Here is a 17,523-nt window from a genome sequence, read left to right on the forward strand (position 1 = left end):
AGTGTGCACGTTAATGATCCACCTAATTTCAATTGTACCAAATATAACTCCTATATTTATTACTTGGCACGACTTTAGACTGTGTGATTCGCGCGGCTATGTTTGTATGTGTGGCAATTTAGACGCAATTAAAACTTGAGTACGGCTGGGCGTTTAAACGGTGTTACGAAATTGTGCTTATGATTAGATATATTGAGGACAATTCTCTAAAACGATTATATGTTTCTAAGTGTGAAACTAAAGTTTCATATCTAGAACATAACTCTATACAATATATTTTAGATATTGTATTATATATTTTAAGGTTTTTAGTTTTAGGTTCATTGTTTTTCAATTGTTCATAAAAAAAATAGGGGTTGGTGATAGAAGGGTGAGAATTTAGGGTTGTATGTATTTTTAATGCCATATAATAAAAAAAAAAAAATTATACCAAAAAATGTTAGAGGTGGACAACCCTTATCACTTAGGGTATTAAAAATAGATAGTAGCCGATTCTCAGACCTACTGTATATGCATATATAATTACATAAAAATCGGTCAAGCCGTTTCAGAGGAGTATGGTTTCTTTTATTTCTATATAATTACTTACTTACTTTATTAAACTCTATACAATATATAATTTGTATACAAATGTTAAAAAATATTTAATATTCAGTGATGCTAGTATCATTTTTTTACAGAGAAAAAAATCTTAGGAAATAAATCTTTATATAGTATAAAAGATGTCGCTTCTATAATCGGTTCGCTTAGATCTTAGATCTTTTAAACTACGTAACTGATATTTATGCAGTTTTTAACAATAGATAGAATTATTCCCTAGGAAGGCTTATATGTATAATGTAGATATTGTTCTTACATTTCTATATGAGATTGAAAAATTAAGAAATTCATCATTCAATTAGGACATTGTAGCAATTTTTTGCTTGTGATAAAAAACAAAAGACTATTCAAAAGTCAAGTTTATTTTTGTATTAACATTTTTACCCTACCGTCCAGTTCAATTTAAACTATACTGAATACAGATTCAATTAAAAGAACTGGCTAGAAACTCAACTGAATTTGTTTTTTTAAAAAGCCAATTTATTTACTTTTTTCTACTTATTGGTGTCTATGTTTAACATTAAGTTCACGTTACAAATAGTGGTTGTTAAATCTACTCTTGGAAATGTTGGAAACCATTACATAACGGTTATTTTTCTTTACAGTGGGCACAAAAGACGGTACAATCGGCCCTGGCTTCGGACGGCCGGAAGGCGATGGTGATGACCGTCTCATGCACATGCTCAACGAGGCATCATACTCCACCAAGACACCTGGACAGCAGAACAACGACGATTCCAGAAGTAATGAGGACTCCAGCTCACCTCGGACACAGTGCCCTTCGCCATTCTCTAATAAGGTAAGGTTCTACGTCATTATCTTTAAATGGTCTAACACAACCTCACTTTCCAAAGGTCGCTGGTTCGATTCCTCGGACGATGCAAACATTTGTATTCATTATTATGATTCAGCCTAAATCACAATCTCCTAAATTTCGAACTTTTTGAACTAACTCTAAAATTTCGAACGGTCTCCTAAAATATGATTTCTAATCAAATTCACATGGGAATATTAATTAATTATTATATATATAATTATTAATTATTTATTCCAGGATTCGAGTCAAAACAAAAGACTGAAAAAATACGAGAACGATGACATTCCTCAGGAGAAGGTGGCGCGGATCTACCAGGAGGAGCTGGCCAAGATCATGACCAGGCGAGTGGAGGACGTCCGCCACAGTCGCGAGGGGTTCCCAGGGTTAGTAAAAATATCTTTTATTTATTAATAAATAAAGTGCTTACTTCTACTTGAGGTATAGATACAAGAATAAAATGGCATCACTAGGATGTCATAAGAGGCGACTCTAAGAGCATACGACATACATTTGTCCAAGAAATGGATAACTAAAAATAAAACTATAACGATAACAGTAGTCTAAATGCTTCATTTATAGTAATGTAATGATGTTGTTCTAAACTTTATTCGGTGAATGAAACCTGTTAAAATATATCAATTTCTGTAATAAGTCCAATACATATAAAATTTAGTTACAGACAATATTAGAAAACTTTAACAAATTAGACAACTATAGTAATAGTTTCTAAGTATGGAAATTAATAAATAAAATTAGTAATTTATAAGAGGACAGCAAATCTAAAACTAAAGTTTAGCATGTTTCCCCCTTTTTTCAGCGGCGGCATGCCACCGCACATAGAGCGGCCGCCCGAGGACATCCGCATGGCATTAGAAGCCTACCACAGAGAGCTGGCCAAAATCCAGCCCGGTGCCAACATTCCCAACCTCCACAACTTGCCAACGATGCCTCCGTTCCCTAACCTCCTCGCCCTGCAGCAGCAGGTCATGCAGCAAGCTCAAAATCACCACATGAACGGCTCTGGTGCAGTACAGGACCTCTCTCTACCTAAGGACAAAAATGCCAAAATTAATGGAATGACTGATAGTGATAAGGATAGGCCATTAGATGCTGAAGAGGCTATAAGACATGCGGGAAGTGCATTCTCATTAGTCAGGCCGAAGTTGGAGCCTGGACAACAATCCACAGGGTCATCTGCGTCCAGCCCGCTCGGAAACGCCATACTTCCGCCTGCGATTACCCCCAACGAGGACTTCAGTAGCTCAGCTGCAGCGAGCCCTCTGCAACGGATGGCATCCATCACAAATAGTCTTATTTCACAGCCAACGAATCCTACTCATCACGCACCGCCACAGCGCTCCATGAAAGCAGTTCTTCCACCAATCACTCAGCAACAATTCGATCTCTTTAATAATTTAAACACAGAAGACATTGTAAGGAGAGTGAAGGAAGCTCTTAGTCAATACTCCATCAGCCAAAGACTGTTCGGCGAATCGGTGTTAGGTCTATCTCAAGGGTCCGTCAGTGATCTGTTGGCGAGGCCAAAGCCGTGGCATATGCTCACACAGAAGGGCCGGGAACCGTTCATTCGCATGAAGATGTTCTTGGAAGATGACAATGCTGTCCATAAATTAGTCGCGTCACAATACAAAATTGCGCCTGAGAAGCTCATGAGGACTGGCAACTATAGCGGAGCACCTCGTAAGTACACATTTATAAACTTTAATTAGAATAATTGCAACCCTACTTTTTACAATTTCTATTTTGAGTATGTCGTCTACTCCATATCTATTTCAATCTTCAAGTTTTAAACATACACATGTAAAAATTTGCCGACAAAAAAAACAAACAATCATGTTTGCTCTGTCTAGACTAGAATAATACATTATTTTAGTATACGAAAGATATTACAGTCCAACAACCAAGTGATTATATAAAGTAATACAACTCACATTTATATGTAGACTTTTAATTCAAATATTGACATTTTCTTTTTCATTATCCACAGCATGTCCGCCCAACATGAACAAGCCGATGCCTCCTACGCAAAAGATGCTCTCCGATGCGACCTCTTTACTTAGCAAAATGCAACAAGAACAGCTTCTGGGGCCTGGGGCTCATCTGGGCCATTTGGGCCAGCCGACTCCTCTACTCCTAACGCCCCCTGGTTTCCCTCCACACCACGCTGTAACGATACCGCCGCAGCACCACGACAACAACAACAAGGAGAGAAAACCACCACCTCCACCTCAGCCGCACCACCAACCACCAATAATGCGCAATCTTCCTCAGCATATATCTCCCAGTGTATACGAAATGGCAGCTCTAACGCAAGATTTAGATACGCAAACGATAACTACAAAAATCAAGGAGGCATTGCTTGCAAATAACATCGGACAGAAGATTTTCGGCGAAGCTGTACTAGGTTTATCACAAGGGTCGGTCAGTGAACTGCTGTCCAAGCCGAAACCTTGGCACATGCTCAGTATTAAAGGTCGGGAGCCTTTCATCAGAATGCAACTATGGCTCAGCGACGCCCATAATATAGATCGTTTACAAGCCTTGAAGAATGAGAGAAGAGAAGCTAATAAACGACGACGGTCGAGCGGTCCTGGACAGGATAACTCCTCCGACACGTCCTCTAACGACACATCCGAATTTTACCACTCCAGTTCGCCGGGACCAACATCAGGCGTGCCTTCAGCGAAGAAACAACGCGTTCTATTTTCAGAGGAACAGAAGGAAGCCCTAAGATTAGCTTTCGCTCTAGATCCTTACCCGAACATGCCTACGATAGAATTCTTAGCTGCAGAACTCGGTTTATCCACAAGAACAATAACGAATTGGTTCCACAACCATCGCATGCGGCTGAAGCAGCAAGCTCCCCATGGACTGCCCGCGGAGCCTCCAGCTCGCGACCAATCTTCTGCGCCATTCGAGCCAGTACAATTCAGACTATTGCTCAATCAGCGACTGCTCGAACTCCAGAAAGAGAGGATGGGTCTCGCCGGAGTACCTTTGCCGTATCCGCCATATTTCGCGGCGAATACTAATCTCGCAGCTCTGATCAGTCGGGGCCTCGTCCCGCCCGACGACCAAGTGAAGGACCAAAGCGGAGGCCTCGACCTATCGATGCCGCTGAAACGGGAACCGGACGGCGACGACTTCGAGGACGACGACGTCGAGAGCAACCTCGGCTCGGACGACTCGCTCGACGACGGGGAATCTAAGACTGAACCGAAGGCGACGTCCACGCCGGCCGCCCGCTCGAGCCGGCGGAAACCGGCCGCGCCGCAGTGGGTGAACCCCGACTGGCAGGACGAGAAGCCGCGGAACCCCGACGAGGTGATCATCAACGGCGTGTGCGTGATGAGGAGCGACGACTTCAGAAGGGAGACCGAGGAGACCGTGCGGGTGGAGCCGGCGCCCGTCGCGCGGGACTCGTCGCCGGCGGCCTCCCCGCCCCCGCGCACCCCGCACACCCCTCACACGCCCCACACGCCGCACACCCCGCACACCCCTCACACCCCTCACACGCCGCACACGCCACGGCCGCCCCACACGCCGCCCGAAGACGTCCTCCCGGAGGACAAAATCAAAACAGAAAATGACGACGACAGGTGGGAATATTAGACTTTAATGTGATTTGGACGTTGTAGTGTGTTCGAGACGGGTCGTAGCGGGTGCACCATATCACGTGGAACGTTATTTATTATTAGTTAGGTCTGCGAGCCCATCGAATGGGCCGGCGTGTCGACTGTACCCCGTGTAGAGAATGTTCAGTGCAAATACTAAAGTGTAGTTATATGTGTTTTGTTATATTTCGATTGTAAGGCCAAAGACTTTGTACATAGACCTTATTGTTCTCGTAATATGCCAGGCATACGTCCTTACGTAGGACGAGAAAACCTTACGATACAAAAATATGCATTTTGCTTTAATTTTTTTTTTATTATTCTAATCGTAGTGGACGTACCACGTGGTCGGGTACAAATGTCTAAGTATTGTTAAGTTACGGCTTACTTTATAAATTAGATTATTGTAAATAAACATACCAAATACGTGAGTGATGTCGCGAGGCAGGCGCTGTATACAAATAGGTTAGAGCGCGGCTAGCCGTAAGACGTCGCCCATAACTTATATATAGTGATGTTCATTTAATTGTTAATGAAATTTTAAAGTGCAATCTGATGTAAATTTTAGGTATGATACTGAGCCCAGTTGAAAAGTATTATTATGTTTATATGAACCGTAGAGGTTTTAAATATTATTATAATTGGATTATATAAGTTGTACAATTAAATTATTAATGTTTATTTTATACTACTGTATGTTTTTTATGTGTATATTATAGTGTCGCTCATTAGACACCGCTCAATGCTCGCCACCATCAAACATTACGTACTCCGTTAAATTAAAAATATTTTTATCTCATTTTATTTCTTTTTTTATATATTTCTATAGAACGTACAAATTTAGAAGCAAATGCGAGACGTCTACGATTAAGCAAATATTGTATTGCTTAGTTATAATTTTATTTTATTTTAGCAATAAATTTGCTTTTAATCTATTTTCAGTTTTTTTCTTTTTATCATTTCTTATCGTTTCACCTTTATAATTCCCAGTTTTTAGTGGTATTAAGTGACAATGTATATTAAAAGGAACCGTACTCCTTGCATCACCGTGTATATAGTTACATTCAGTTGTTAGTGTATATAATAATGAAATTGCCACATCTAGCAATTAATATAGTTAAGTAGTTAAATAGGCCCAAAATTCGAATTCTTACAAGGGTAAAACATTATTCAGAATTATCGTCATTCTAAATTGTATCAGAAACAATGTAAACGAAATTAAACTATCGTAAATAGGTTTAGGCGTAACTTTTTCAAGAGGCACTAAAAACGGTCACTCTGTATGTTTGGAATCTAGAACACGACGAACCTCTTTCTATATCCAATTTTAGAAATACCAACTTCATACATATCGATGTTATATATAAACCAATAAGTTAGGTAAAATATAGAATGTAATAGTCAATATTATTATAAAAAAAACATTAGGCTGTTAACAGTTATCGAGTTTCATGTACGAACCCTTGAAAATGATAACTGAACGGTTTATTGATCGTTGAATAAACCTATTAAGTTCTGTTTATTACTGATTTTATAGCTTTTGCTTTTGAATTAATAATATATATATATATTGTTATTTTGAATGTTTGCCTCGAATACTTTGTACGAGCGGCTGTTTTAAAAAAATATCTTAATAATAATAATAATAATAATAACTCTTTATTGCGCATACATAAACATAGGACAGATATAAAACAATGAAAATAAATGTTTTACAAAAGGCGGTCTTATCGCTATCAGCAATCTCTTACAATTATCTTAACTTGTACTTAATTGAAATTGTTTGATGAAATTTGTTACTAAAAAATTGTAGGTTTTTATTTATTTATACATCGACTGAGCAAGTAATCAAATCATTACTCAATTCCGTTGAGATATTTTCTTGTTGTTATCAAAATATATCACTATATCTAATGGTATACAAATATTTGCAATATGCTTGAGATAGGCTTTAATATTTTAGTATTATTTTCGACCAATAGTCATTCAGAATTCAAAACCACGGAGGAATTTTGATTGGCTAATCACAATTAATGATTAAAACCTACGTTTTTCTATGCTCATTAAAATACGACACTGTTTTTGGCGGGAAACCAGAAACAAATTTTGTTGTTAGGAATAAAATCACTGTGTTTGAGTCTTCATAAAATTTTTTAGTCATCGTTGTAATAAAATTCAAAAATACTTCACTTTTCTGTTTTGAGGATTATTCTAATTAAATATATAATTGTCTTATTATATCTATTACTAGAACTTTCTATACAATATTCAATGTGAAATGAAAATCCAAATTGTGTATGCAAACGACAGATTAACCTATACCACGTTGTAAGGGGTTGTCATTTGGGAATAAGAAAAATACTTAGCAGATAATCTTACTCTATGATTGGTTGTAGTTGTAACCAAAATTAGCATAGACAAACATGGGCCCCTGAACAGCGGATGAGGAAGTAATAAACAAAACTACACTCGTATCGATATAACACGTCCAATGGATAGTGACGCGCATTTTAATGTGCTGATAAAACCGATTATATCGAAATTCTATAGCATTTTAATCGTATAACACCAATACAGTGATATTAAATTACTAATTTTATTCTTAGAAATTACCAAAGACAAATATATTTTAGCCCCTCAGTTCGTATTTAGTCAGTAAAAATAGGTACCTACATAATATTCATATTAAATAAACGCAATTTAGGAACTAAACGTCAGTTTCCGCTCTGAATACGCACAGTTAATATTATTGTCAAAGAAAATTGACATTACATCTCTATTTTTGTAAAATAAAATTAGTATTATATTTGTCTATTGGATAATAAAATTAAAAAAATAAACTGTTTTTAACGTTCTCCGGTACCAACAATCAAATAATTATTTTTTCAATACGGTTGGTACGTTAAATATCAGAACAAAGATATATTGTATAACTAATTTATTTGCATAACAGCGTATTGGATTGTCCAAAACGAACGCTTGTTGCAATTGGAAATACCTGCACTTACATAAAAATCGTTTTCCAATACATATTACATGTTCGATTACCATAGACAACGGTTTGGGTTTTTCGCCTTTCCCCATTACATCCATTACATAAACAAATCAGGATAATAAAACTTCCTTCTTTGGAAACACATTTGGTATGTAAATGTCATTTATAACGGTTCTATTTATAGATACAATTAGATATTCTATGCGTGTGTGCCTATCGTCGTTGTATTTAAACTAGGTAACCGATTTATTTTTATATTTTTCAAATTATTTATGTGTAGATAGGTTCGGACATAACTTTCGTTTTCGGTAATTCGGTGAAATTGGTCGAAACGGAAATATTTTCTTGAATAATAAATTACTAAATTTCGGTGATTTATTATTATCAATCTCGTTTGAACAAGTTAAACTCGACTTTCTTGTCAGTTGTTCTTTTTAATTTTGTTCTCACAGTGAACATTAAAATCAATACACTTTTGACCAAGTGGCGCGAAATATTATAAGTAGGTATGCACTATGCACATTGTAATTTTTTATCAGTAACTACCTACACTTCAGTTAAGAACTAGCTTGAAACTAATATAGATTATACGTCTACATTTTTATAGACAATAAATAACTGGCCGGAAAGTCAACAGATTAAAAATATTTTTTTTATTCATTAATGCCAACACTGACGTAGTGATTACTTGCTCATTACTTAGTGATACTCCTGGTATAAAAAAATATAGCCATATACAAAGTACTCGCGGCAATCATTTGTTTTATAGACCTGCACACTATATATTTATTGTTACTTTGATGTTGGTGTAGGCGCTATATGTAAATATTTACCGGTAGACATATATAGATGAGTATGGTAGGTACGTTATCTCTGATATTGTAATTGATAGTATTAAATATTATAGCGGTAATTATTATTGTTCATATCATAATATAAACGATGCTGACATTGTCTTCTTTCCGAACAATTTCTAAAGTTATTAAATTAAAATAAAGAAATTGCTAATCAGTATACATTTGTTTTATTCTATTCGTAAATTATTTAGTAAAATATACTTTATATGCATGCTTATATAATGGTGCCATTCCATCGCACCAGAAAACCTTCATAGGTACCCAGTACTGGCTAACTGAACACTGTAATCTGCTGCTGGTACCTACCCAACGAGCGCATATCATACACAAAAAAAGTAGGTACAAGTAGATATAATTAAGTCAGTGGCAAAAAAATAAAAGAATTTCAAACAAAAATAAACAATTTATTTTAAATTCAAATTCAAAATATCTTTATTCATGTAGGTCTATTACAGACTCTTATGATATATCAAATCTACCGTCAGTTCGGTATGATTTCGAGATGAGAAGAACTGACAAGAAACTCAGCTCGTATTCTTTTCAAATTAATATTATATATGTTTACAATAATACAGATTAATTTATTCGCAAACCAAATCAAACAAAATATTACTCCTTACTTTCTAATATTATAAACGCAAAAGTTTGTGAGTTTAGATGGTTAGATATTAATAATAATAATAATAATCTCAGGACAATTCACATAGCGCCATCTAGTCCCAAGATAAGCTAGCTAATGCTTGTGTTCGGGTACTAGATAACTGATACAAGTACATAGATATTTTTTTTTTGTAAATACATACATAATATACATAGAAAACACCCAGACCGATACAAACTATCATAGTCATGAATACAAATGTTTGTGGCGTGCGAGGAATCGAACCCGCGACCATCGGACGTAAAGCGGTGTGCTAGACCGCTAGATGAATGTTTGTTACTCTTTCACACATCAACTACTGAACGTATCAATATAAAAGTATTGCAGTAATATACCTTATACATCAGAATAACATATATATTATAGTTAAAACAATATTTTTAACGTAGGTGGAATATAATGATAAGGGGGAACGAGGATTGTTAGTAATGTGGAATGATGATCTCTTTGCTAGATAAATTCTTCGTGAATTTGTCACCTACCATGTCATCTTTGACCTCCGTTAGCGCAGGCGGCACCATTCCATAATCACACATAAAAAAATATCTTATATATAAAATTCTTCGTGAATTTGTCACGATACTCCTAACGGCTTGACCGATTCTCATACTCATCTTATCAGCTTCCACTGGTGCCCCGTCATCCCCCTAAATGTTAGGGGTAGTCCACCCCTAAATTTTTTTATTTTATTTTAAGGCAAAACAACGTTTGCCGGGACATAAGTCTTATATATATAATGATAAATGTCAAGTAAGAATGATGAAACAAAGTTGCAAAATGAAACTAGTAAAAAATAATAACATTTAGTCAAACATAACAGAAGAATCGATATCAAAGTTTCTGTCTTAAAGTGGAGCTACCCAACGTTTTCATGGCAGAATCAAATACTCTGTTCATCAGTTTATACTCAATCTCTTCTTTCTCTGACAGAGAATTACCATTGTAAAGTGTCTTCACATTTACAATGTAGCCTTGAATACGTTTCCCTATGTTAAAATGACTCTATACAAATAACTTTCAAATTTCAAACATTTATCTAATCCTGCTATGCCATTTATTTTTCTTTATAATTATATTTTTACTTTTAAGACTATAGCACATCAATTTGAAAAATGTAAATTCATATTATCAAAAAGAGTTTTTATACATATTACTACAATATTAAGAGACATCATAAAACTGGTGAATTTGTCACGATGCTAACTGACCTGTATGTTCATCTTATGTATCACCACATTATTCCATAAAAAAAACCGTACCTCCGAGATAAGTGTTACCACTTCATAAAGTTATCCCTCATCAATATTGAGTATAGAAACATCGAAGGTACTCCCACCTAGATCAAAAATAAGATATTCCTCTCGCCTTTACTTCTAGATCAAAAATCAAGATATTCTTCTCGCGTACGTGTTAAAATGTTACAATATGACAAGACTATAGAAAAAGTAATCATAGTACTAAAAGAGTTTTTATACTACCACAATATTAAGAGACTCAAAAACAGTTTGTACACTGTATCAATACATTATCTCAACAATTCAAAATATAAAATGAACTAAGAAAACTAAAACATCAAAAAGTGCAGCATGGCTGTATGGGCGCAGTTCCCTTTGCCTTCCTATTAAAGGTTAAAGAACCAATAAAGTTGTCAGTATTGAGCTTGATTTGTGAATGATATAATAATGACTGATCTGACCTACCAAAACAAAACAATCGTTTTTAAAAATTGCAAAACACATTGTTCTCACATATTTTATATTTGTTAATTCACAGTGTACTGATGTTTTAGTGATAGTTTAAAATAGCTTTTACAAGCATATTCCATTAAAATGTTATTTTGTGATTTACTTGTATGAAAATTATACGTTTGAATCTAATTGATCATCATAACCTAATCGCATGTTATTTATGAACATTAGTAGCTGATATACATTAAATTTGAATATTGCGAGATGCGGTATGCACAACTGATTGTGGGACCCGCAGGAAGTGGCAAGGTAAAGTGAATAAATACGATATAAATAACTATAAATTTATAAAGAAGTTACCTCCGGAATTCTGACCTTAACAGAGTAACTAGTGGTGTATAAGTAAAAAACGTAGAATAAGAGATGAACAAAAATATATTCCTAAACAAGATAAAATTACGGATATTTTACATGAAGTCAGACTAGATGACAATACACACTCCTTTCAAATATTTAAACATATTTTCTGCCATAGCAGTCAGTCTGATCATCGATTGCAAGCCTCGTTCTAACAAAATTGCTGTATAAAGAAGTTCGCCTTGAGTGTATTAATTTTATACTGATTTAACTGCCTTGGTGGTCTAGTGGTTTAGCACATTGCTTTACTTCTGATGGTCGCGGGTTTAATTCCTCCTATGGCACATTGGTATTCCTGAGTATGATTGTATCGGCCTGTGTGTTTTCTATATATGTGTTTTGTGTTTGTTATGTATACAAAAACAATGTATCTAAGTTTTCTATCAGTTGTCTAGTACCCATAATATAAGCTCTGCTTACCGTGGGACTAGATGGCGCTGTATAAATTGTCCAGGGTTATTAATTATTAAGTGTATATTGTCATATTTTTAATAAAAAACAAACTTGGATTTTCCAGTCTACATACTGTTCAACAATAGTGAAGCATGCTGTAGACTGCAAGCGTATTGTGGAGGTAGTGAACTTGGACCCCGCAGCTGAACACTTTGACTATGAGCCTCTGGTGGACATCCGGGAGCTCATTCACCTCGATGATGCCATGGAAGATGAGGAGTTACAGTTCGGACCGAATGGAGGACTTGTATTTTGTATTGAGTAAGTATAAGTACTACAATTATCTGATTCAATTTAAATTGTATTAGCAATACTAGCTATACTATAGCAACATCATTATCCCACCTTACTAGTAATGGAATAATGCACCTATCTGCATTAATGGTTTACACTGGTGAGGTAATAGTAGAGAGTGATATGAATGAGGAACCAGTATCAAGTGATAAAATAGGTATAAGGTCTGATCCCTTGTCCCTGATGGACTTTGAAAAAGGGCAAGCACATTTTTTTTTATTTTATGATAATGGAATGGTGCACCCGCCTGCGCTAACGGTTTACGCTACGAGGCACCAGTGGAGGATGATAAGACGTGCATGAGGTCAGGTCAGTTAGCCCATCGTGACAAATTCACCAGGAATTTAACACGATGGTTTCCAGGGGGAACCGCGTGGAGGTCAACCTGACATGGTACATTGCTAGCAATAAGACAATCAATCCACATTACTAACTATCCCCTTTTCCCCCGGGCGAGCACATTAGATCTATGTAGGTCTCTGTGCTACAGGTCTAAACCAAGCATGTGAAAATAGCCCAAAACCCTTGTTAAAAAAAATAATGAGGTCAAATCAGTTAGCCCATCTTGTCAAATTTAACATGATTAAACATGATGATTTCCTAGGGGAATCATGTGGAGGTTAAACTGACATCATACATTGCTCGCAATGGAGTTAATTATCCACATTGATAATGGAGAAGGGATTTCTTCCTAATGTGGAGTAAGGTGGCAAAGCAAGTTTCTAGAGGTCTCTATCACAGCTGCTAGCACCTACTGATACCTTTGTATACAGTTATGTGATAGAAGTTTAGTAGTATATTTTGATAATCTATATATTAATACATTCATTCATTCATTCATAATTTAAGAGCTGTGCTCTTGTCGGTGGAGCTCCCGCCACCTTCCACGATCTTCCATCAGTCCTTTCAGCTGTTGATACAACACGACTCCAACTTTTTCTTTAACTTGCTTGATATAGCTGTGTCTTGGTCTTCCCCTTCCTCTCTTTCCATCTATTTTTCCTTCTATAATGTTGTTAATTAGTTCGTCGTGTTGTATCAAGTGCTCCAACATTTTTCCCCGCCTATTCTCAATAATATCTATGATCTGTCTCTTTTCTTGTATCAAGCACTTCTTCATTCCTTATTTTATCTATCTATATATATTAATACGTGAAGCAATAACTTTGTACCCTTTTTACAAAAAGTACGCCGACAGAGGAGTATGAGAAGAAGTGCAGAATGTTAATATTTTTTTAATTATGCATAAAAAATACAGTCTCAACGCGATAGCGGACTCCTCGCTCTGCTCCCGAGGTCCTCTCTCCGCCGCCAACCCTCCACACGATAGTAACGCTTATTCGTGACCGAAAAATGCTAATACACCCGGTCAATATATAGTTTTAGGAGGGAAAGGGGATTGTAAGTAATGTGGACTGATGATCTCATTGCTAACAATGTACCATATCAGGTTGACCTCCACGCGGTTCCCCCTGGAAAACATCATGATAAATTCCTAATGAATATGTCTGATGGGCTAACTGACCTAACCTCATGCTCATCTTATCATCCTCCACTGGTGCCCCGCCAGCGTAAACCGTTAACACAGGCAAGTGCACCATTCCATTATCAACCATTAAAAAAAAAAAATAGTTTCACATCTAAAACATTACACACACTACCATATATTTAACACACACATTTCGTCGGTTAAATAGAAAAATGGTACAATTCAAAATGTACATTTATTTATTACAAGACAAGCATTTAAAGTTTTTTAAATTTATTTTAAATTTTAACAAAAATTTACACCGAAGTATTATATATCATTTTAAAAGTACTTAGATAATGATTAAGACGGCGCGGTTAATTTAATTGACTTTTTTTTTCTTTTTTTTTTATTAATAATGGGATTGCGCTTGGTCTTACCTCATCTGATGGTAAATGATGGCAACACCTAGGATGTAGCGGGCTTACCTAGACTTATATAAAAGGAGGCAATTCTAACTTCTAATTTTTAAAAATGACATTATTCTATTTAATCAACGATATATATATATATCAAATTGAAAATAGATCAGTATTGTTTGTCCTTAATATTATTTGTGTATAGTCTTACTGAATGTTAAATTATTATGGTTGAATATCAACCACTGAACAATCACTATTTGTTATACTATATATTATTATTTACCATTTTCAGAACTCTCTTAGAAAACTGTGATTGGCTAGAGGAACAGCTCGGAGATGTGGATGATGACTACCTGCTGTTCGACTGTCCTGGCCAGATAGAACTGTACACCCACCTGCCTGTCATGAAGAAGCTGGTAGACACACTGCAGAGGTGGAACTTCAGGATATGTGTGGTGTTTTTAGTGGACTCCCAGTTTATGGTTGATGGTGCTAAATTTTTATCAGGTACAATATAACAATATCCCATGACATTGCTCACCATCGATACCTTCTAGTTCCAAACTATCTACCAACATTTTCTGATTACACTAGAAATGAGTGTGTAGCGGTTTCTATGTTGATTCTCGCATGCCTCTCACTTGTTATTGTATAATTATGTATTTAAAATAGAACAACAGACAAGTTTCTTGCTTCTTCTTATTGATGAGTCAGCGTTCCGGTTGAGTCGTAGAATAAAAACAAATATGACTATTCAGAAGTGCTTGTATTGAGTTTATTTGAATAAAGAATATTTTTATTTCTACTAAGCAAAGCTTGTATTATGGATACTAGACAACTGATACAAATACTTAGATATTTTTTTATAAATACATACATAATATACATAGACGACCTCGGTGGTATAGCGGTTAGCACACCGCTTTACGACTGATGGTCGCGGGTTCGATTCCTCGCACGGCACAAACATTTGTAATCATGAGTATGGTTGTTTGTATCGGTCTGGGTGTTTTCTATGTATAATATGTATGTATTTACAAAAAAAAACTATGTATATGTATCAGTTATCTAGTACCCATAACACAAGCTTTAGCTAACTTAACTTGGCTCTAGATGGTGCTGTGTGAATTGTCCAGAGTATATTATTATTATTATAGAAAACATCCAGACTGATACAAACAATTAAGTTTGTACCTTACGAGGAATCGAACTCGTGGTCATCGGAAGCAGTATGTACAACCGCTAGACTACTGAGATCATCAAATACATCAAACACAAATCGATGGAATGTAAAATAATTGAAACCGTAAAGTAAACATTTAATATGGTAGTTATATTTGTTTTGCAGGCACAATGGCAGCCCTGAGTGTGATGGTAAACTTAGAATTACCGCATGTGAATATTTTAACAAAGATGGACCTACTCAGTAAGTCAGCCAGGAGTCAACTGGACAAGTGAGTAGAATTTGTCACTACGTGGTGCCTCTTATTCAGTCATATGTATAATAGAATATCTCAGGACAATTCACACACCGCCATCTAGTCCCAAGATAAGCAGACCTTGTGTTGTGGATACTAGACAACTGACATAAATACATAGATACATTTTTTTTATAATAACTGTATATAGTAATACATAAAAAACATCCAGACTGATACAAACAATCATACTCATGAACACAAATGTTTGTACTATGCAAGGAATCGAACCCGCGACCATCGGATATTAAAGCGCTGTGCTAAATCACTAGACCACCGAGGCTGTCGACATATGTAGTTAGTTAGAAGGGCTAAACCGCAAGGATATGAAAGTACCAATGGTAAAAAACAATTTTTGTTCTACAACTTTCCCTAAAACCATATCATACCATATATTATGAATATATAAGTAATTACCGAAAAATATAATATTAATATAGATAATCAGAGCTTGTGTTATGGATACTAGATTTATATCAGTTTTCTAGTACCTATAACACAAGCTCCGTTTACCGTGAGACTAGATGGCGCTGTAGTACTTGTGTAAGAATCACTAATTATGATGACGTCTTAGGCCCTGATGCTGGCCACTGACGGTCCAGGGAGAGAACCCCAAGTAGCGTCCGTGACTGTGACACGGATGTAGGTTTAAAAGGCCCTTTTAGAATACATTAACACTAACCGTCACTACTTGCAGTTTCGCCCCAGTCCCAACTAAATCCGAGATAAACTCGTCTCTAATACAATTCACTTTAGTATCCAAAATACAACCTGCACGTTCTGTGTTCGTCGACCGAATGCCGTGACTTACTTTTTTTTCGTACTACTCTAATGCTGTTGGCCGCAGCTGGCCTTTACAGCTTCACCGGACGACGGGTTTTTGAAAAATTCCCTCCTTTTATGTATGGATACGTGGGGGTTATACGCAACTAGTTTAACGATACCGAATTATAATGAAACTACATTTTTTTAATATTTTTAAATTATCAGATTTTTCTCCAATATCTATGTGAACCTTAAAACTTGTCCAAATTTATTTATTTATTTACATTTCAGTTATTTAGACCCAGACCCACACATCCTCTTGTCGGATATGAGAAATGTGGACTCAAAATGGCATGAGAAGTATGCTAAACTAACAGAGGCAATAGGCGAGGTTATAGACAATTTCAGCTTGGTACGCTTCTACCCGCTCAACATAAAGGACGAGGAGAGCATAGAGAACATACTGCTGACCATAGACAATATTATCCAATATGGCGAGGATGCCGACGTTAAAATTAGAGATTTTGAAGAGGAAGACCCTGATGACGATCATTAACATTGTGTTATATTAAAAAACAATATTTTTATTATATGTCTTTGTTTGTAAATATATCCTTCCTACAGTGCAACCTCGATATAACAAATCGAAGGGGAACAAGAAAATATTCGTAATAGCATGTTAGCTCCGTCTTAGCTTCTAAATTAATTACATACATATTTTATATTTATATTACATCTAAATTACGCTAAAGACAAATATTACTAATTTAAACTTTTACCTCAAATTTATAAATTAAGACCGAATGTTTTGAATTAGGATCCGGTAAAATATGGTGTCTTAGATATCATTACATAGTATAAAACAAAGTCACTGTCGCTGTCTGTCCGTCCCTATGTATGCTTAAATCTTTAAAACTACACAACGGATTTTGGAGCGGTTTTTTAATAGATAGTGATTGAAGAGTAAGTTTTA

The 17,523-nt window shown here is 35.9% G+C and overlaps 2 protein-coding genes across 2 annotated transcripts; both read left to right on the forward strand.

The window, feature by feature from the left end:
• Positions 1-1,205: 1,205 nt before the first annotated feature.
• On the forward strand, positions 1,206-6,320 carry LOC131842735 (homeobox protein cut-like; the record flags this gene model as incomplete). Its single annotated transcript, XM_059191298.1, has 4 exons — positions 1,206-1,399; positions 1,655-1,800; positions 2,235-3,118; positions 3,426-6,320. Coding segments are annotated over 4 exons (2,849 nt in total), but the record flags the coding sequence as incomplete, so codon positions are not given.
• A 4,908-nt stretch (positions 6,321-11,228) lies between these two features.
• LOC131842734 (GPN-loop GTPase 3) lies at positions 11,229-17,189 on the forward strand. The gene is made up of 5 exons (XM_059191297.1): positions 11,229-11,562; positions 12,188-12,384; positions 14,600-14,814; positions 15,656-15,761; positions 16,842-17,189. The coding sequence occupies exons 1-5, from the start codon at positions 11,518-11,520 to the stop codon at positions 17,104-17,106; spliced, it is 828 nt and encodes a 275-aa protein (XP_059047280.1). The 5' UTR covers positions 11,229-11,517; the 3' UTR covers positions 17,107-17,189.
• The last annotated feature ends 334 nt before the right edge of the window (positions 17,190-17,523 follow it).

Source organism: Achroia grisella, unplaced genomic scaffold (genome assembly GCF_030625045.1).
Source record: "Achroia grisella isolate CSIRO2021 unplaced genomic scaffold, CSIRO_AGI_Agris_v1 utg2470, whole genome shotgun sequence".
Lineage (NCBI taxonomy): Eukaryota > Metazoa > Arthropoda > Insecta > Lepidoptera > Pyralidae > Achroia > Achroia grisella.